This window comes from Brachypodium distachyon, chromosome 1, assembly GCF_000005505.3.
Source record: "Brachypodium distachyon strain Bd21 chromosome 1, Brachypodium_distachyon_v3.0, whole genome shotgun sequence".
Classification (NCBI taxonomy): Eukaryota; Viridiplantae; Streptophyta; class Magnoliopsida; order Poales; family Poaceae; genus Brachypodium; species Brachypodium distachyon.
Genome location: NC_016131.3, coordinates 74,774,412 through 74,796,122, shown reverse-complemented (window position 1 = coordinate 74,796,122; position 21,711 = coordinate 74,774,412). Strand labels below are relative to the sequence as shown.

The 21,711-nt window shown below is 43.0% G+C and overlaps 4 protein-coding genes across 4 annotated transcripts; all 4 read left to right on the top strand.

Annotated features, from left to right (window-relative positions):
- Window positions 1–978: 978 nt before the first annotated feature.
- On the top strand, window positions 979–3,578 carry LOC100821550. Its single transcript, XM_003559002.4, has 5 exons — window positions 979–1,417; window positions 1,496–1,594; window positions 1,798–1,842; window positions 2,818–2,955; window positions 3,070–3,578. Exons 1-5 carry the CDS (start codon window positions 1,085–1,087, stop codon window positions 3,406–3,408), a joined length of 954 nt encoding a protein of 317 aa, XP_003559050.1. The 5' UTR covers window positions 979–1,084; the 3' UTR covers window positions 3,409–3,578.
- Window positions 3,579–3,624: 46 nt separating this feature from the next.
- LOC100820951 (DNA repair endonuclease UVH1) lies at window positions 3,625–8,205 on the top strand. Its single transcript, XM_003559000.4, has 9 exons — window positions 3,625–4,673; window positions 4,840–5,069; window positions 5,163–5,272; window positions 5,506–5,658; window positions 5,843–6,619; window positions 6,868–6,978; window positions 7,070–7,330; window positions 7,492–7,715; window positions 7,833–8,205. The coding sequence occupies exons 1-9, from the start codon at window positions 3,778–3,780 to the stop codon at window positions 8,044–8,046; spliced, it is 2,976 nt and encodes a 991-aa protein (XP_003559048.1). The 5' UTR covers window positions 3,625–3,777; the 3' UTR covers window positions 8,047–8,205.
- A 239-nt stretch (window positions 8,206–8,444) lies between these two features.
- LOC100841607 lies at window positions 8,445–20,018 on the top strand. Its single transcript, XM_010231062.3, has 28 exons — window positions 8,445–9,326; window positions 9,400–9,607; window positions 9,703–10,026; window positions 10,209–10,359; window positions 10,436–10,573; window positions 11,112–11,193; window positions 11,800–12,068; window positions 12,151–12,264; window positions 12,383–12,618; window positions 12,814–13,041; window positions 13,126–13,278; window positions 13,833–13,970; window positions 14,066–14,296; window positions 14,398–14,525; window positions 14,929–15,049; window positions 15,413–15,577; window positions 16,195–16,342; window positions 16,468–16,568; window positions 16,866–17,015; window positions 17,343–17,390; window positions 17,462–17,569; window positions 17,828–17,902; window positions 18,028–18,078; window positions 18,150–18,296; window positions 18,388–18,518; window positions 18,754–18,841; window positions 18,934–18,993; window positions 19,072–20,018. The coding sequence occupies exons 1-28, from the start codon at window positions 8,524–8,526 to the stop codon at window positions 19,837–19,839; spliced, it is 5,364 nt and encodes a 1,787-aa protein (XP_010229364.1). The 5' UTR covers window positions 8,445–8,523; the 3' UTR covers window positions 19,840–20,018.
- Window positions 20,019–20,352: 334 nt separating this feature from the next.
- Window positions 20,353–21,582, top strand: LOC104581905. The gene is made up of 2 exons (XM_010231061.3): window positions 20,353–21,213; window positions 21,296–21,582. The coding sequence occupies exon 1, from the start codon at window positions 20,535–20,537 to the stop codon at window positions 21,189–21,191; it is 657 nt and encodes a 218-aa protein (XP_010229363.2). The 5' UTR covers window positions 20,353–20,534; the 3' UTR covers window positions 21,192–21,213; window positions 21,296–21,582.
- Window positions 21,583–21,711: the final 129 nt, after the last annotated feature.

Below are 21,711 nucleotides of genomic sequence, written 5' to 3'. Positions count from 1 at the left end.
TCACCCATTTTTAACTTCGTAATGAGATGTATAGTAGATTTTAATTAAGTCACGGTCACTAAAATGTACGGCTTGCCTTGTATCAGATGGGAATGCCAGCAATGAGAAAGCTTGTTGTTACTTGTTTGTTCGCGTGTGCTTGACACCTTCCAATTCAGAGTGGAGTCGTCTTTGTTTTTGTGCGGCAAAATTTACTGTGGTCTTAGGGAAGTATCCATCACTAGACCCCCCCCCCCCCTTATGGTCCCCTCGGCCCCTTTGGCATTTCTCATTCCTTGTTGTGCCCATCTGCCATCTTCTTCCTCCTCCGCTCGTTGCTATCATCCCAATCCACCTTGTTGCGCCTGATCAATTTCTTCCTCACAATAGATCACCACTGCACTCATGCTTCATGTCACGTCGGATCTGACGGCAAGTTGATGCACCTCCGCGTGACAACTAGGCATGTGATTAAGCCCAATGGGATGCCCATTACCTTCACATACCCTATGCGAGCTTGCCTCGATAGACAACTACTTTCTCACTTCGTCCTCTTTTTCCCCCTCCATCTCCCCTTTGTGCTCCTCTTCCTTCCTGCCCCAATTGTCGATGACCGTGGAGTCATGGCCAACATTCAAAAAATCCCGGTCATAAATGTTTTCTTGAATAACTGACCATACACTTAACAAAAAATGGATAAATTTCACAGAAGAAATAATACTAGTTATGAAATTCCACAATTTCTCAAAAAATTCATATAACATGTCCGAACAGGTTCAAAATTTTCATACTTCCCTCCGTCCAACAAAGTATTTCTCAACTTTTACTAAATTTGAATGTATTTATACACTAAGTCATGTCTAGATACATCTAAATTTTAACAAACTTTAGACATTTTTTATTGAATGGAGGGAATAGTACGTAATGTTTGAGTTAGTCAAAAGGGCAGTGGCAGCCAGTAAAGTAACCCAGAGGAGAGGGAGGTTTTAAATCATTCGATTCGGAATATCAAATCAAGTCTTGATTCTTGTCTTGTTGAAGACGCGGACGCCCGGCGACGGGATCCTCTCTCCTTGTCTCCGGCGGCCAAGCCAAATAGGCAAGGATGGCTCCTCCCCCTCTCCCCCTCTCCCTTCGCAGGCCATCCGACGCCCGCCGCCGCGGCCCCTTCATCACCCTCACCCTTGTCCTCCTCCTCGTAGCCGCCGTCGCCTACTTCTCCTTCCCCAAGGCCGCGCGAGAACCACTCACCACCGCGGAGCCCGGCCGCTGCACGGGCATCCAGGGCGTCGAGCTCTGGGGCCCGGCGGTCAACTGGGGCTCCCACCACCGCCTGCCATCTGCCGCCGCCTGCTGTGCCTCCTGCAGGGCCACGTCTGCGTGCGACTCCTGGGTCTTCTGCGGGGACAAGCGCAGATGCGGCAATAGGTTCGGAGAGGTCCGTCGTCTACTCTATGCTGCTCCTTGTATACTCATTTTGCATCATCTATTAAGTAGACGACGCCTGTAACTGCAGTGCTGGTTGAAGAAACAAAAGGATCTCATGGCTCCTTCTGTCATTGCAAGGGGGGAGGATGTCATGTGGACTTCCGGTCTAATCTTCAGAAAATTGCAGGTTTGTTAACTGGTTGTGCCCAAGCATACCAAGCACTTCATAGAGATTTGTATGCCTATATTCTTTGCTTCTGCATTTCGGAATGCTTCAAAAGGAAGAAGAATCAGACATTTTCAAATATGCCAACTTACTCTTCTCATTATGATGTTCCCTGCTATGGTATGAATTCTATTATTAATTCAAAGGTCGGCAATCTGATGTAGGGAATCGTGGGGCTGGAAACAAATCTCGGCACACTTCACATTCAAGTAAGTACTCTTTGTCTCTACAGCAAGGCAAGAATATTTTGGAGGTGCTGAAGTATCCAGGGATGATTTCTAGAACAGTAAGATGTAGGCAGAGATAGGGTAGCTGTTAAGTGGTGTTCAATCTTTAGGCATTTAGTTTTCGTTCCATTACAACTGAAAGATGCTAGAGTGGTGTTCATATTTATTTCATTAATCATGGTATAGTTTTGTTTCTTCCCTGCTAATCAGAGTTTATAGAATGCGATTTATCTTAGCAATTCTAAGGCTATAGTACTCTCTGAGATTGGTGAAAGGGAAGTACATTTTTATCCCTCTTTATATTCTCCAAAACCCAAAAGTTTCTCGTGGATTCTCTTCCAGCCAATCCAAGTGCTTTTTTTTTCTTTGCGGGTAGCCAATCCATGTGCTTTGTTAGTGTGGTAACCGAGTGTCATTGGTGAGAATCGATGGTAGAATACATGAGCTGTTCTTGTTGAGAAAGTTAAGCCTACATTTCATGGCGTGTAATATACTGTTCACAAAATTATCTTTGCTACATAGAATTTTTACTTTTGCTTAAACAGGGAAACATTGGGGGACGCCCTGCTGAATGAATTTTCTAAATATTGTGAGATCTATGGCTGGTCTAAGTGGGATTCATGAGTTTAATATGTCCAGTGCCTAAATATTTATTTAACTTTGTAGTTTTACAGATAGTTCTGTAGCAAGACCATCCCAAGTAAACATACATCGTCAGTGATCTGTGCTATCCTAGTTTGCTCACTCGAGCAGTGTAGGTAACAATACATTTTGTTTGGGGCAGAGCTAATTCTGGCTTCATGAAATCTGATTCCTCCGGATAATCCATATTTCAATGCTTCGTATTCATAACAAAAAGGCAACTTATACTTTTGAGCTTACTGGAATATACTGTATTTCTGGTTTCCACTGCATTCTTGTCCCTTTCTGTAATACATATACTTTCATCGCATCCAGTTGCTGCCTGATTTTGCACCCCGTTCTGTGGATTACTTCATCGAGCTATTGGGTCTGCACAACTGTGCCGGGTGCAGATTCTACCGTGCTGAAGGTCGTGGGCACCTGTGGGATGCAAAAGGCGAGCATGTAAAAAACGTATGGCGCCTCTGGCCTTTTGAACTATATTGCATAATAAAGGAAGTCCACGTGGACTTGCCTGTTGGTAAGAATTGTAGGCCTGACGATGGATGTTTTTTTTTGTGCAACTAGGCTGCATTTGGTCCACCATATGCGTTGCTCCAAGGAACAATGGAAGTTGATGGTGTAGCCTTCAAGGAGATAGCGAAAGAAGGGTGCTTAGCGGTGAGAAGAGGATCCATTGCATGGGTAGGGTCAGGGCCAGAGTTCATGATCAGCCTGGCGAACCACGAGGAGTGGAGAGACGCGTATAGCGTGTTCGGGTCTGTGGTGCCAGAGGACATGGGCATCGCGGAGGAGATGGCAATGCTCCCGACGAGCACAGACATCTGGAGCAATGTAACTGTGAGGGTACTGAGAGACCCTGTGTATTTCAAGGTGAAGAGAAGAAGCAACGCTAGTGCTCTGTAGGCAATTTGCAGCCATTGTCAGTATTGTTGTTCTTTCTTTGGCGCTTGCAAAGAAGAGGAATGTAAACTAGATGAGAATCAAACACATGATATAGAAATGGTGCCAGAAGATGAAAAGCAGAGATTGTGTGTAAAGAATGAAGGAGCTGTCAGGTATGTTTTATTGAGAAATGTTTGTTGGGCCTACTGTGATGAAATTATATAAAAATTGTGAAGATGGACCATATTTGAGACGGCCCACGGGCCTTAAGCGGCACGGCACTCACGAGTCACGAGTCACGACTCAAAGTAAGAAGGAAGAAGAGAAACGGAAGGAAAACTGGAAACGGGGGAAGAAGAAGAAGAGTCGCGGAGCTCATCGTCGCCGTCGATGCTTCCGTTCGAGGAGCAGGTGGCGGCGGACCTGCTGGAGGATCCTAACGGAGGGCTGGTGGTGCTCTCCTCTGGCCTCCCGCTTGCATCACTCGTCGCCACCCTCCTCCTCCATCTCCACCACCAATCGTCGTCCGACTCCTCCGGTGTTGGCGGCGGCGGTTGCTTCCTCATCCTCTCCGCCACCGACACCCTCAAGTCCCAAATCCGCCGCATCCTTGTCCAATCTCAGCTGCTCCAGGTCCACGACGTGCCCCCCGACCTCCCCGCCAACCACCGCCGCGCCCTCTACTCCTCCGAAAAGGGAGATGGTGTCGCCCTCTTCCTCTCTCCTCGCGTCCTCGCCGCCGACCTCCTCACCTCCCACCTCCTCCCTTCCCGCGTCCAGGCCCTTCTCCTCCTATCCGCCCACCGATCCTCCGACACCTCCTCTGATGCCTTCATCGCCCGCCTCCTGCGCCAGCATCGCCTCCTACCCGTCTACGCCTTCTCCGACCGCCCTCACGCCATGGTCGCAGGCTTCGCCAAGGCCGAACGCACCATGAAGAGCCTCTACATCCGACGCCTCCACCTATGGCCCCGCTTCCACGTCCTCGCCGCAGCAGACCTCGAGCGCTCCCCGCCCGAGGTCATTGACATCCGCGTCCCCATGACCCACCCCATGATGGGCATCCAGGCCTCTATCCTTGAAGCCATGGACGCCTGCCTCAAGGAGCTCAGGCGGACCTACAAGGTCGATGTCGAGGACCTCACCGTCGACAAGGGCCTCTTCAAGTCCTTTGACGAAATCGTCAGGAGGCAGCTCGACCCCATCTGGCACACGCTCGGCAAGAAGACCAAGCAGCTCGTGGCCGACCTCAGGACGCTCCGCAAGCTGCTCGATTACCTGCTCAGGTAAGCCATTCCACAGCTTCATTCAATCAAACACACGTACATTAAGAAATTTCTTGTGCCATTTTACATTTGTGCTTAAATTCATGCATGGAAACAATCATTCCTCAAGTTCTACAAATAAATGGTCAGTCAGGCATCCCCTTTACGCCCTTTAGATGATCACTAGGTATGACGCTGTCACATACTTGAAGTACCTGGACACCCTGAGAGTATCTGAAGGTGTTCGATCAGTTTGGATATTGGCCGATTCAAGCCACAAGATATTTGAACTTGCAAAAAGGCGTGTTTACCAGGTCGTGAGACCTGATGGTACAAAGGTTAGTACGAGTAACAAGGGCACGCCAACAAAGAAGAGGAAGGCGACTCACAGTAGTAGCAAGAAAGGAAAAGAAACTGGTAGCTGCCACTACTATATTGTTTTCCATGGATGTACTGGGCCTTTCTTAAAAAAGAGAGCACTTAATGCAATAGATGATATCTTTCCTGCAGAAAATGAGGATTCTGCTCCTAACAAGGATGATGCTCAGAATGTAAATGCAGAGGTGTCCATTCTACTGGAGGAGGTTTTGGAGGAAGCACCAAAATGGAAAGTGTTACGGGTGAGAGCCTGAGAGGTTCAGTTTTTATTCCTCAGTTTTCTTCCAGGCAGCACTCACACTCAACATTAATTATTTACTTCAGACATTACAGAATGTATCTCGTTGATGCTTCTGTTCCATTCCTCCTGCATTTTATGCTAAATGTGAAAAGTCAAGTTGATTACCATCATCTTGATACTCTTTGCTTGTATTTGAAAGGTTTTTGAGCTGATATGCTACACACATCTTTACAGGCATTGCTGCAAGAGATAGCGGAAGAACAGAGAAAGGGAGATGGTGCTGTGCCTGAGGTTGAAAGTAATGAAAGTGGCATAGTCTTACTAGCATGCAAAGATGAGCGCTCATGCTTGCAGCTGCAGGATTGCATATCAAAAAGCCCCCATAAGGTAATCATCCTCTGCCTTGGATGCAGCCACATCAATCTGCATAGCACATTGCTATTTATTTTTCATTTCCTTTGCGCAAAAATGCCTTTCTTTCTTTTATAAAATGCAAGCTTCCTTCTTAACTTCTGAAATTGACAGGCTAGCCATGTGAATATATCATAATACTTAACTTGTTTTTAACAAGGTCATGCGAGAAGAGTGGGAGAAGTACTTGCTTGGAAAAGCTGAGCTGCATGGATTACATAAGAAGAGGAAGAGGCAGTCTCAGCAACCAAAAGGGTTTGGTGTCCTGGATGGTGAATTTCCTATAGGGTCTAGTGAGAGTGCAGGGCCAGTAAGCATTGGCAATCTTGAGACTAATGCTTTACTTGCCGCTGCCTCTGGTATAAAAAAATTAACTAAAGAAGCAGATACCAAGGATGATTCGATTCCCAGCTGCAGCAAGAGAGGTTCTGTAAAGGGGAAAGGAAAGGGTGTATCAAAGAAAATCATGACAAAGAGACAAGCCAGTAATAGAAAAAATAAAAGTACCACAGAAAATGATAATTGTCAAGGTGCTGATGTGGAAGCAACAGGCAAAACAGATAAACAGTCCGAGATCAATGTCTCTAAGGTGTCTGCCGAAGATGCTTCTGACCCAGTCTCCGCTGCTGGCAATGCTGAAGGCTTGATTGACGGCAAAGTGCTACCTCCAGTGCAATTTTATGCCCTAGACAGTGACCAGCATGTACTTGATGTATGGAAACCATCTGTAATTATTGTCTATCATCCAGATATAACTTTTGTCAGAGAAATTGAGGTATACAAGGCAGAAAACCCATCGAGGAAGTTGAGAGTTTACTTTCTTTTTTATGAAGAATCTTCTGAGGTGCAAAAGTTTGAGTCCAGCATTCGCCGGGAAAACGAAGCATTTGAATCTCTGATCAGACAGAAGTCCCTGATGATGATACCTGTTGATCAGGTGTTGTTTCACTTGAATATCTCCATTACTAAAATTTGATGTACCCTAGGCTTTACTTTTGCTTGACCTTACCATGTGAATGATGCTGGATAATGGTTCATGAAATGGCGGCTACCCTTTAATCATTCAGATATGGTGTTTATTTTAACTCCCAACCAACTTTGTATGGGCAGGGAAGGCATCGTTGCACTTTGAGAATTTTTTCTTATTCTTCTGACATGTGATACATCTATCTTATTTCTTTTCAGAGTGGCCGTTGCATTGGACCAACTCTTGCAAATGAACCAGAACCTGTTCTATCACAGAATGCAGTGACAAGAAAGGCAGGTGGTAGAAAGCTACCAGAGAAGGATATGCAGGTGATACTACTGCTCCTTATTTTGATTTAGGAGCCACATGTCATTTTTTTAATGTGTGACTGCTAACTTGTTTAGCACTGTATTCTTCTAGGTTATTGTAGACATGCGGGAGTTCATGAGCAGTCTTCCCAATGTCCTACACCAGAAGGGTATTCGAATAATACCCGTGACACTAGAAGTTGGTGACTATGTTCTTTCTCCCTTGATATGTGTTGAAAGAAAAAGTATCACAGACTTGTTCCAAAGCTTTGCTTCTGGTCGTCTCTACAATCAGGTTGAGACCATGGTTAGGTATTACAAGATACCAATGCTCTTGATAGAGTTCTCACAAGATAAGAGCTTCTCCTTTCAGGTATTTCCATGCTAATATTATTTTTATACAGATGGTCTCTGCAAAGAACTGTCGTAGTGAGTGGTATTATATCCCATTTCCATGCCAAAGAAAGTGCAGTAATTTTACATTGATGGTTGCACTGGATGTTATGCTTACTGGCTTGCTCATTTTGTTTGCAGTCTGCAAGTGAAGTAGGGGATGATGTGTCTCAGACAAACATAATCTCAAAGCTCTCGTTGTTAGTCCTGCATTTTCCTCGGCTTCGCATAGTGTGGTCTCGCAGCTTGCATGCGACAGCAGATATATTTATGTCCCTGAAAACAAACCAGGATGAACCTGACGAGAACAAGGCAATGCGAGTGGGTGTGCCGTCTGAAGACGGGATTGTGGAAGACGACGTGAGGTAACTTAAAACTGTTACTACATAGTAAACGGGCTGTGGATGTGGCAAAGCATCATAGTACCCCCGTTGGATTTCCAGGACTATGGGGTTAATTAGTGTACGATGTTGGATTTCCAGGGCTGAGAATTACAACACATCTGCGATTGAGTTCTTGAGGAGGCTTCCTGGCGTGACGGACTCCAACTACAGAGCAATAACGGATGGATGCAATAGCTTGGCGGAGCTGGCCCTGCTACCGGTAGAAAGGTTAGCAGAGTTAATGGGCAGCCAGAAAGGAGCACGCACGCTCAAGGAATTTCTCGATGCCAAGTGTCCAAGTATGCTCTCCTAGGTACGGTTAGTATGTATTTGGCAGGAGAATCGATCTCACATTGTGTAACCTGGACTGGTAATGGCCAGACTGTAATATCATCCAATTCCAGTGATAAATATAAAGATGTTGTTAGAACAAATTTGTCAATCAATGCAACATGTTCGGATTTTTTTTTTAGGGAACATGCTCGGATACGACGCAGAAAATAGAGTACTACTGGTAGAAAAGCGAGGTTGGGCCTCGGCCCGGCCCAAACTCTCCAAATGCACATTGTTTCTATTTTCTCCCTTCCCTCCGGCGCCGCCGCCTAAGTCGTGCCATAACGATGTTGTTAGAACAAATTTGTCAATCAACGCAGCATGCTCGGATAAGATACAGAAAATAGAGTACTACTAGCAGAAAAGCGAGATTGGGCCTCGGCCCGGCCCAAACTCTCCAAAAGCACGTTGTTTCTATTTTCTCCCTTCCCTCCGGCGCCGCCGCCAAAGTCGTGCCATGGCGCTCGCCGCCCTCGAGAGCTGCTTCCGCGCCGTCCCTCCCGAAGCCATCCCCGCCGTCGTCGACTGCGTCCTCGCCTCTTCTTCTACCTCGCCGTCCCAGCTCTTCCACTCCCTCCTCGACTCCTTCCCCAAGGTGCACGCTCTCCAACCCAACCATGGGCATGGCCATGCCGTTCCTCTCTCCCATGCCGCCGCGCTTTGCCATCTGCTCTCACATCTCGGTGAATCCAAGGATGCTCTGCGCATGCTGCTCTGGACCGTTTTCCTGCCGCTTCTTCTCCGGGAGGATGTCCAGCTCCAACAGCAGGTCATCTCGCTCATGTGCGATGCTGTCTCCAGCAACCAATCCTGGGAGCTACTTGGAGAAACCATCCTGCCATTCTGCATTCGATCCTGTGCCGTCGCAATGGATTTGCCCATCACCCATGAGTATGCTGCCGACGACTCCACCATGTACTACTACCTCTGGGATTGGGATGCCGGGGATGATCACACATCAGAGGCAGGGCTGCTGCCCCTTTCCAAGGCCACCACGCTCTTGGCTTCATTGCTCGGACACGCATTGAAAAGGAGAAGGAACACCCTCAGCCTGCTCCAGGAGGATGCTGATGCTTCCCTGGACTCACTGGTGAAGAACTTAACCTGGGACATGTCCAGATTGGTGCTCAAGATGCTTGCCCATGGCCAGGAGTATCGCTCTTGCGCCACCAAGAACCTCCTTCATCCTCTGTTAATTTCAATCACCCATGTTTCTTCCGTCACTGTCAAGTTTGGCACAGTTCAGCTTAAGCTATCCAGGTTGGTCTCCTTTGCTTTGCTATGGGAACTTGGTAATTTCAATTGTTAAGTGAATCGGTTCTCCGGCATGCAGGTCTGGTTTCTTGGAATCCATTTGGAACTCCTGTGTTTCTCTGTTTTCTCTGGGCCGTGCCGAGCGGCTGGATGCGTACGATATACTCTCTCTATATTTCTCGGCATTGAAATCAGGACAACAGTATGCTGTCTTGGGAGCTAACCAAGTCCAGAACTTTGATCTTAGGAACATCACTGAATTTTGGGATGAATTGCGGAGGGGACTGGTATGTTTTTTTTAATTATACACCATCATTACCCAAATTGGGATCTATGCTGAAAATTGCTACATTGGAGGTAACACTGACTTTCTACACACCAGGTTGACAAGGATTCTTTAGTAAGGAAGCGGGCTTTTTATATCTTGAAAATATCGCTAAGCATATTTTCTTCTGGAAATGATGAGAATCAGCAATGCTCTGCCAGGAGCCCATCTGCTTTACCTGTTCAAGCCAAATCAAATACCGCTGTTACAAGAAAAGAAAGGTGGGCTAACAAAGAGGCCAAGTCCCTAGGCGTTGAAGAAATCACGCAATCAGGTGAACACTGTTCAAGTGGTCAAGATCGATGGAAGGTCTTCGTGTTACTCTATGAGATGCTCCAGGAGTTTGGGACACATTTAGTCGAGGCAGCCTGGACACACCAGGTTAGTTTATTCCTGTCTTATTGAACTATTCACAACAAGAATCTCGAACACGCACCCAAATGCATGTGGTTCACAGCATGTTCACTGCAGGCAATCCCAAATCTAGTAGTACTAAGTACTAACTAATCAATAATCACACACTTCTTTGCTCAGACTCGCTAATATCTTAAAATAACACCCAGGTAATGCTACTGTTTGAGTCTACACCGCAGGGTGATTATTTGAATCACATATCATATAGAGCTTTTCATGCTCAGATGGAATCAGTGGAAGGAATTTTCCACTGGATGACGGTACTGTGGGAGTGTGGGTTTAATCATGATAATCCACAAGGTCAGTAGTGATATGTACATGGCATATATGTTTATAACTTTTTCTTATAATCTGCCTTTATGAATGCCTTTAACAGTGCGGTGCCTGGTAATGCAATCCTTTTTGGATATTGCATGGGAACACTACAAAGGCTACACTCAGATGATCCCAAGAGGCTTTGTGCTCGGTCCTCTCATACGTGGTTTGAACGATGTAGTTCACCACAAGGATTTTGGTTAGTTTATTATTTTTCACTTCATTCAATAGAACACAAGGGCTTTCATTCTTAGAAACATAAAGTTGTTCTGTTTAATTCAAATATGTGTTTTACTTTGCACTTTATGCTCAGTTACTTCCTCTTGGTAAAATTTTGAGGGATCTCTCTAGATATAGATAATGCTATTCTGTCTCAAATAATACCTTCCTAGAATACCGCGTTACCTTAGTACCGTCGCTTTGTTACGATTTTTTAGCAACTTTGTTTATGTTTGCCCTTTGTAGTTATGAATTAAAACATTGTGAGCATTTCGAATTGAACTTATACATAGTGGGAAACTTGATTGTTATGTGATTAGTCCCTCCTTTCTCAGTTATTCATTTTGCCGTTGGGCAAGCATTTTACAGCATGTAATACAGCACATCCTGCTTTTTCTTAGTGATTCCTGATGCTCATGAGATTTTTTTTACTTATTCTATATTCTGGTTCTTTTATGACATGCTTTTCACCTGTTCATTCTGTTTTGCATCCTAAGTATCTGTGTAATGATTTTTAGGCGTTGGTGGTGTTTATAATTCAGAAACTATAAAAGGTGCAGAGAGGTTTTTCAGTAATTATGCCCGGGAATTGATGACCAGGTACACTTTTCGGATAACTACTGTGTCTTGTCCCTGTTTGTGGTGTTGTCATGCTTTCTTATAGATATGACTTTGGACTCTGGAAATGAGTTTTACAATTTTTACATTAACCGATGGATTCAATGTGCATCACAATGAGTATTTTTTTTTCAGATTTCTGTTTTTATTTTTGGTTTAATGATTACTATGTACTCGATTTTCATATGTTACAGTATATAGTCCAGACAGCATAACTAGATATTGTTCAACACTTTCTGTTCTTATTACTTATTATTACATTAAACGAAGGGATCAATATGTATCACAATGAATATTAAACTAAAAAATATTTTTGTTTTAATGGTTACTGTGTACTCGATTTACATATGTTGCAGTATATAGTCCAGACAGCATAACTAGATAGAACTTATATGCAAATGCTGAAGCTGCAAGGACCCACAGATTTATTTATAATTTGACCTAGCTGAATTCATTGACTATTCAAGATTTGTTTACTGAGCAAATGCTACACATACCTTGGTTTAGGTTGTTTTCAATAGTTCCACTGGCTTCTTGTAGTTTTCTTCTGAAACCTTTTTCTCTCTTTCTCTCTCCATATATTGTCAGCGACCGTTTACATCTGGTTTGGAATTTGGCATCTGCTGCTAAACAAGATTCATTTGGCCGGGCAGGATTGATGACACTTGCATTTTGTGTTGCGTCATGCGCATGTCAGTCTGATACACAATACTTATCATGTGCTTCTGCTGTGAAAGAATTGGCAAAATGCAATGGAGATATATCCATAGCAGTCAATGCTACAGATTTATTAGATGCCTTATGGATTCTTAGTGAGAGGAGTAAACAACACTTTAATCCAAAGTATCGTCTGAAAGGTTGGAAATATTTCTCCTGGCATAAATTTTGAACGAGTGTTTAGTAATGCATCATTAACTTGTTATCTTAAGTCAAATGCAGTCTGTGAACAGGTTATCAAAGCGGCAGCATCGCTGATAAGTGCAGCTGATATTCCACTCACTCAGCTTTTGAATTTCATTTCTACAATACCTCGAGAGTTTACTGATTGTTTTGGTACGTACATGAACTGCAATATCTGCTTTCAAATTACCATCATTGGGTATAACTAAACAGTTATACTTGTTTCTACTATGGTCTTATCCTTTGTTTTGCACTGTGTTTTCCTTGGTAGGACCACTGAGGGCTACAGTTCAGAAATGGTTTGTTCAGAAGAATGAATGTTTTGAGAGGAACACTTTGTTGGAGCTTATTGATTTTCCTACCACCTTCATGAAGCACACAGGGGTAGTAGGGCCGGATTTGTATGATGACGATGATGTGGGTGCGTGGGAAGCTGAAGCACGGAGGTGGTCAAGGGCCCTTCTTCTTGTAACCTCCGAGGAGCAGCATTTTAAGCAAATACTGATGGTATGTTTTCGTTACACCTGCTTTTAAGTCTCTACAAAACATTGCTATTGAGTAAATAAGTACAGTACTCTTTGGATGTCTATATCATGCTCAGGTCTGGAACCTTAATTTATAGAACTTGGTCTCTCGCCTATAGAAGTTTTGTTTTTCTTCTTGTAATTCAGTTCAGATTTGGTTTAATCCCCTTTTTGGCAGTTTCTGGAGAAATGCGGTAACAAGCTTTCTGAACATTCTCCCATGGGAGAATCTGTTCAAGTGAAGTTCTTTATCCTCATTTTCAGCTTGATTGAGGAGCTTGAAGTGCAACAGAAAAAGTTTGTTTACCAAAATAATATCATCACAGATGGAGGTTCAGAGTGGACAAATGGAGTAGAGCACTGTGCTCTCAATGAGAAGCTTGCAAAATCATTGCTTTCAGTTTTGGTAACCTATTTTTCTTCAAATTGTAACTGATGACTCTTTCTTGAAATAGCCTTTAAATATCATCTTGCTTATGTCTTACTTTAGGAAAATATGGTGGTATTCAGCAAGCAATCTTGCTCAGTTTTCTGGTTAAGAAGTACAGACATCATGGATTTACCATGTTCTGTTAAAGGAAAGCTTGGAGGTCCAAGTCAACGTCGTCTAGCTACCTCTATAACCTCTTCAGTGTTGCAGTGTGTACGATCCTTCCTGATAATTTCAGTCCACATTCTAACATTTAGCAATCTAGTGGGTTGTATTTACTGCTTGTAAAAGGTTTCATTAGTGTTTTTCATGTTGGATTTAGAGATACTGTTTTCTTAATTAAGCAGCAAATAAGATACATAAATAGTTTTCCAGGGATATAATAGGATTGGTTGGTTCGATAGAGGATAACTGTATTGATGTGCCAATCCAACACATTTTTGTGTCTATATTGTCCTTGCTTTTGATCCATGCTAATGTTATCAAAACTTAATGCTTGCAAGTTGTGACTGGTGTTTATTCTGTATCTAATCAGAAATTTTGTTTCTCTACTCCGGAGAAAATTATATAGTGTTGGCTGGTACAAGCTGGTTATTGTGCCGTCAGCCCATATATCATCTAGTGATTATTACTCCCGTGTTTGTCCAGTTGTCTTGATAGCTTGTAAAGGTCTCCCGTTGGAGGGAAGCATATTTTAATTTTGCTTTGAAGGGCCTATGACATATATTGTTGTAACTTTAATAACTTCCTACGGTAATATTTCACAGGTTTGGTCTATGAGATGCATTAGTTCTGTTGTTTCATGGTGTAAGCACTACACGTCCGATGTTTCTCTTCATTCTGCATTTTCATTCCTCTGGGAGTTCTGTTGGAAAGTTATCCAACATTGTACTAATGCCACAGAGGTTGGTTACTTGCGCCATTTTCGTCGGTGGCTTCAGTTTGTTGGTTTGTCCATATAAGTTTTATGCCTGATTAATTGTTTTTTTTTGTGGACAAGACTGGAGCTGAACTTCACTTGGCAGCTTATGAAGCTTTAGCCTATGTTCTAGCCGCTCTATCTGCTGCTCCCATTTCTGATTTTCTGGATTTTGTGGAACCAAAGCAAATAAATCGAGCCAGCAAATTCTCCTGGGATCACCTGGCCACCACTTTTCTTGGTAACATTAACAGTCTCCTTACAAATGGAGTTCTGACACGAAGCAGACGAGCTGTTCTAATGTGTTGGAAGGTGAGAAAAACTCTCACTTCCCTTTGTAGTGTGCATGGCTCAGTTTTATACATATACAAGTTAATTATTTAAACAGCTCCTAATTGTTGATTTTGATTTAGTGGCTTTGTGTAGATTCCCTGCTATCTGTTTCCTGCTGCTGTGATGAGAATGAATCTCAGCTGAAGAGATTAGGTCCTATATTTTCAGATTCGACTCTCCGATCCATCTTTCTTGACATTACTGAAAGGCAAGTATTACAGGCCATTGCAGTTTCTCTATTTATTTATTTATTTATTTATTTTCTATATGATTGGTAAACCAAATTACAGGAGTATTTACTGTGAGATGTTCCAAATCACAATGGCTGCCTATATTTGAGAGATCCTAGCATGGGTTGATAGTTCGAACCTTTTCAGAACTTGTTTCCCTAGTGTAACTTCATGACAATTATAGCTTTCCTTTATCAGTTCAGTACCCAAGTTATCTAAGGAGTGACTGTGTTGCGTTTAAAGTTTAGACACAGTTATATTTTCTCTTTCTGTTTTATCTTGTCTTGTCTTGTTTTGCTGTGAACAATTCAACTTATACTTGGGTATGAATTGATGTATCTTTTCCGCTTTATCTCCCTTAATTATTTTTAATCTTTGCAGTCTTGAAAATGCTGGTGAGAATTCTGTTGTATCCATCCTTAGATGTGTGAGGTCCGTTTTGGGGCTTTTGCAATTCAATATGATGAATGGAAACTTATCCTCTTTGGGCATCAGTTATGAGGTACTTTTTGTGGCACCCTTTCTTTCCCACTATCGCTATTTATTGTCCAAAACACAAAGACGTGGACAATATGAGTATAAGTGCACGTGCACACCATATCGGTTGAGGCACTCCAAAGTTTGCGGATGTACTTCGTGCTGGTATAAATCTAATCGTACTGTATTTATATGGTTAGTATAGTTATATAAATAATTTCGCACATATTAGCAGTCAAAGTTAAGGAAGTTCCAGCATTTGCCAGCTCAAATTTTAGAACCTAGAGTGTCATACTTTTTTAACGGATTGGGCATTTTTTTCTTCAAATTTAGATTTTAACTTCTGCTTGTTTTATTGGCATTGATGTCCCTTCTCTATTTGCTGCAGATGATGATGCAATTGGTAGAGTCTTCCTGGGTCTTGCACCTTAGCTGCAATAAACGCAGGGTTGCACCAATTGCTGCACTGCTGTCTGCGATATTGCACCCATCAATATTTCCCAATTTGGAAATGCACCAGACAAATGAAAAAGGGAAAGGTCCTTTGAAATGGGTCAGTTCTAACATATGTTTTCTATTACTTCATTATTTTTAGTCGACACATTTTTCTTGATCTTTAATTGAAGGGGTAGCAGAAATAAATAGCAACTTGCTGCTACTGTTGTGTGTCTATGCATTGCCTTTCTGCTGAAGTACTGCTGTTCTTATATGTGTGGCCTGCGTATAATACTTGTACAGCCATACAGTTATTTTTCACTGGCAAAAACCTTCTCTTGATATGATTCTCGTTATATTTTATGAACAACTAAATGAAACCTAATCACTGGAAAGCCTGACCTGTGTTAAGGGGATCAGGGAAACCACCAGAATGCTTAATAACAAAAGGATGGTCAAGAAAAAATTGTCACCTCAATTTGACCTGTTGAGCTGTTTGACCCCGTTGTGTTCTGTACATAGACTACTACCTCCGATCCTAAATTCTTGTCGTGGTTTTAGTTCAAATTTGTACTAAAACCACGACAAGAATTTAGGATCGAAGGGAGTACATAACATCTTTATGTAATTCATCAATAGGTTATGAAGCTGTTCAGTTTTAGCGCTACCTTTTGCAATGCATGTTACAACTATAAAAAGACATGATGTAACACTGTAACTCATTTTTGTTTCCAGTTTGTCGAGAATCTTCTTAATGAAGGTTCAAAGAGTCCTCGTACTATTCGTCTAGCAGCTTTGCACTTGACTGGTCTGTGGTTGATGTACCCCAAAACTCTTAAATTTTACATGGAGGAGCTGAAGCTATTAGCATTATATGGATCCGGTCTGTTACAATCTCTTTGATAATAGTTTCTGTATGTTCATCACCTTGTTTCTTTCCGCTAATGCCTTTCTAGTAAAGCCAGGAGATACTGTTGTATATTCTAATCTCCTTCCAACATCAAATAGTTGCATTTGATGAAGATTTTGAAGCTGAACTCTCTGAAAATCATGAGGCAAGATTTGAAGTCTCCATGCTAGCGCAAAGTCCGAATCGTGAATTCACAGAGGTAAACTGCACCCCTGCCCCTATGGTTCTTGAAACGTTCGGTACACGATATACATTGCATTCCTAATTCGGTTTGTACAATGGCCATGTTTTCCTATCAACTATTCTTTTCTGAAGAATAATATCGCATTTTGAATTTGTGATAGAATATGGCATAATGTATGCTCTAAGTTTTCTTTGACTAGTTTTAACTTTTGTACCACTAACGGTGTGAAATCAGTTGAATCATCTTGTTTTTCTTTAAATTGCAAAGAAGCAATCAACTCATGGCTTAAATGCATTGCTGATGTTATTGTAGGTGTTCATCAATACAGAATTGTATGCTCGCGTTTCAGTTGCTGTTCTATTTCATCAGCTGTGGAAGCAAATCAATGAAAAGAGTTGCTTGGAGACTGAGGAAGCTCTCCAATCTGGCAAATTATTTCTACTGAAACTTCTGGATTCAGCGGTACCATTTTCATAAAAAAAAACAGTTTATCTATTGCACCAGGGTTTGCCATCTTAGGCAATGCTGTCTGAGTTTTTTTAATATGATGTCACTGTTATTCTATGCGATGACTAGTTTAGTTGTACCATGCCAAAGTTTTCAGACGTTTTTAAGACAGTTGTTCCAGTGAATTATAACGGGCCAAATGCCAGTTGTTTGGTAGTGATGCAATATACGACCAGATTCTGAAACCTGTCTGATGGTGCAAACTTACCGATCATTCTTACTTCCCAAGGCCTGGTGAAATTAGTAGATTTCTGACACTTTGTATTCACGCTTTTTCTACAGGTAAACGACAATGATCTCTTGAAGGAACTTTACAAAAAATATAGCAGTGTAAGCCTGTTTCTTCGTATCAAGAATCTTGCTATTTTGCACCTTATTTCTGAAATTTACATATGTATCAGGTACATAGGCGTAAAGTTCGTGTGTGGCAGATGATATGTGTTTTATCACACTATGTAGAGGACGACATTGTTAAAGAAGTGACATCTAATGTTCACACCTGCCTTTATGTAAGAACATTCTTAAACTTTGTGGTTTACACTTTTATTATGCTGTGGTTTATATGGATATTTTGTGTAAGTTGCTTCAAATAAGTCGAATAACCTGAGTTTTCTCTATTGCCATACAAAACTGTCTGCCTGTCGGAGTTTAAATTCTTAAGGGTCTCAAATAATTAGACTTCAGCTTATTTGCTATGCAGTACTGTTATTTTATTGCATTACCTTTGCATCGGTACAATTTCAAGTGACATACTTGTTTTTATGCAGAGAAATAATCTACCTGCTGTCCGGCAGTACTTGGAGACATTTGCTATACTTATTTATTTAAAATTTCCAACACTGGTGAGATCTCCTTCTTGTCAATGCTTGCTGACCTGTGTGACCAATACACACTTCTTTAGATGTCAGCAGAATCTTCTTGCCTGTAATAGTCGACCTTTCTGATGAAGTGATGATTATCATTGCAGGCTGAAAAACAGCTTGTTCCTATTTTTCATGACAATGGGATGCGACAACAGGTGAACATTTAGTCAGACGTCCTTCCATTTTAATGTGTTCATTGCTTAATTTATCTATCCCCTCTCTGCAGGCATTATCTTCTTATGTTTTTATAGCAGCAAACGTGATCCTCCATTCAAGGGAGCCGGTTGTCCAGAGAAACCATCTGAATCAACTGCTTCCTCCGATAATTCCATTTCTAACATCCCATCACCACAGTTTACGTAGTTTCACTCAGGTAAAACCATGTAATTTGAAATTATGTCAAACTGCAGTCTTCTGGAGCGTTATATTGTTCTAGTCGTTTGAAGGTCTATCTTGTTCCACAGCTACTTGTCCACTGTGTTCTATCCAAGTTGTGGCCTATTTTGCAACTCGAAAACTCAGAAGATCCATTCATCGAGAGGAGGTGCTTTCAAGATCTGAAAAAATATCTGGCAGAGAACACTGACTGTGCGAGGTACGTCCGCATTCTCTGTTTTCTTTTATACATGCGTTGGCAACACTATACCAAAAACTTTCTTGGTGTACTATCAACAGTTAGCGGGGAAATTGCTCCCACAAGCAATTTTACTGTCAACTTGAATACCACATACCCCATTGGTTACTTGATTTTCATTTTTTTAATCTACTGGTGTTAAAATAGAAACTGTTCCTTGTTGAATGTCTGTATCATTCATGTGTTCTGATTTCAGGCTCAGGGTTTCAATTGAAGGTTTCCTTGATGTTTTTGATCCCAATACGTCTGGAACTCCTTCAGGAATATTTACTGCTCGCCCTGAGGTTCGTAATATTCTCTGACTGTTCTAAATATTTAGGGGCATTGCTCCTTGCCAGGAAATGATTCTAATATAAGCCTGAATATGCTGATGCAGTCGTCTGGTTTTGAGTGTGTTCCAATGTCAGTTTTGGAGCGAGTAAATGACTTTTTGAATGTAAGCACTTTGATCTGAGCAATCTTTTCTTGCCTGAAACTGCATCTTGCTAAATTATTTAGCTGTATGTGATATCAGGATGTGAGGGAGGAGTTGAGACATTCTATGATAAAGGATTCAGTAACCATCAAGAATGAGGATCTTGCGGTGGGAAAACATGAGATGGAGAAGATAATAGCTAGTCAAGATTTCCAGAAGAAAATCATACCCCAGAGGGACAGGGACTGTTGTGAGGAAGGATTGAGCAACGGTGCAATCATGGGCAACAATGACATTTCAAGATTACTTTTCGAAATAGAGGAAGACGACGAGGTGTTCAACTTAGCGGTGGAATCGAGGAAGGAGGCTGCGGAAACAGTGAGGCGGAGCCAGCAAGAGTTGATCGTGGTGGCGTCACTGGTTGAGCGTATACCAAACCTGGCCGGGCTGACAAGAACATGCGAGATATTCAAGGCAGGCGGACTGGTGGTGGCGGACAAGAGTGTTGCAGAGGACAAGCAGTTTCGACTGATCAGTGTGACTGCGGAGAAATGGGTGCCAATGATGGAGGTACCGGTGGAGAGCGTGAAGGTGTTCCTGGAGAAGAAGAGGTCAGAGGGTTACACGGTTATCGGGCTGGAGCAGACAGCAAACAGCAAGCCACTGGACGAGTTTTGTTTCCCAAAAAAGACGGTACTGGTACTTGGGCGTGAGAAGGAAGGGATCCCTGTGGATATCATCCAGCAGGTGGTTGACGTTTGCGTGGAGATCCCGCAGCTGGGCGTCGTGAGGTCGCTCAATGTTCATGTCAGTGCAGCCATAGCTATTTGGGATTACACACGCCAGCAACGCCTCCAGTCTCAATGACCATGTGCCTTTTTTCTTTTGTTTCTGTGTACCTTTGTTCGGAAATTTGATCGTATGCTCCATTCAATCTTACAATGCGTACGTTTATTAGAAATTTTGATCTTACAATGGCATCTGATTATTTGTCCTTGTCGTTGTATCTGATCTTATGCTCCATCTTACAATGGTGATTATGCTCATTCTGTGTAACCTTTTCCTTTGCTTCTTCCCAGTCTCGAATCTTGTCCAGTCCTCTTCTTTCTTACTCTGCAAGTTGCATGGGATCTTGACAAGGACTGGTGAGGTGATTTGCTCCAAGGGCGTAACTTAACTTTGAAGCATGGCAACACGAGAGGGATCCAAGAAGAGCAATGAAACTGAAAGAAGAGGAGGAAGAAGGGAGAAGTTGACAGTCACGAGCATTTGAAATTGGAGGGGGAAATTCAAACAGTTTTTTTTTTCTGAATACACCTTGCCGTAGCAAGAAACATAGAAAAAACCAAAAAACCCACTAAAAGGAGCTGAGCTATGCAGCATATGCCATGGTATAATCAACAAACCGAGTATCACGAGCAACAGGAAGAGGACTGTCGCAGACAGTACCAGAGTGCACGGGAGAGAGGGCATAACCGTAAAGCTCAAACCAAGGATGAAAACTAAGCCGGGAGAACCAAGCATCGTCATCAGGAAATCGCACCGATGCTCCGTCGTCGAGCATGCATAAATGTCACGCAAATCCTCCACGGAGGGTGGCTTTGCCAGAGAAGGAGAATAGCAACAGTGTGGAACCAGCAAAATCCAAACCAAACGGCTCGAATCGAATCGAATCCAATCGATCGATCATGGCCTCCGCCTCCCCCTCCGCCTCCGTGCCCGAGGTGGAGTCGATGATGGTGCAGGTGGCGCTCGAGTGCGGCGGCGACATCTCAGCCTCCCAGGAGTACATCCTCGCCAACTCCTCCTTCCTCGGCGGTGACAACGACCTCTCCGCCGCCGCCGCCCATGAGAAGAAGAAGAAGAAGAAGGGGGAGGAAGAGGAGGAGGAGGTCTTCTCCACCCCTCCTCTCACCCAACAAGACCCAATCACCATGTGCACCCTCCCCTTCACCCCGTCCCAGTCTCCCTCTGACAAGGACGACGACGACGACCTGCCGCTCGTCAAGCCACGGCGGAGGCCTAGGGTTTGCGTCAGGAAGGTCAGGGGCGCCAGGATCAGGACCCCGACCCCGAGCCCCAAGCAACAACAGCAACCTCAAGAGCAGCTCCATGTCGATCCTCTCTACAGAGCGGTGCTCATGATTCCTACCACCACCCAGCAGAAGAATCCTCTCGAGGACTTCCTCGCGCTCGCTCGCCAGCGCGGCATCTTCTAGCCCTGCATTTGCTTCTGCCCCGGTACGGTACTGCATATATACATCGATTTCGCTTCTCTTGGATCGATTTCACATATCTGATGCATCCACAAATCACATTTCAGTGCAGTGGAAAGAGATGCTTTCGACCTGCCGGGCATACTAGTACTCTGTCACTAGTCATCTTGCCTAACCGAATCGCTCAACTAGTTTCAGTCACTTGCTGTTCTTCTGCTTTGCCCATTTTAGTGTTCAGTTCATTGCCTTCTGCCCACCTAAACACTGTATTTCTATGTCTCCTCCCTTGGTGTTGTTTTGCTCCCTAGTTGCATTTCTATGCTCTGCACACCTAAATACTGCATGATCATATGGAAATAACATACACAACAAGAGGAAATTGATGTTTTGTTCTGGTTTTGCCTTTTTTTTTCTGGATATGTGGCGATCATCCATGGCATTTTATTTTTGTCATTGGAGACTGTTTGGTTATCCTCTTATGTGGTTTAATTGTATTCTGCATAAGCCATCGGAGAGTTAAAAC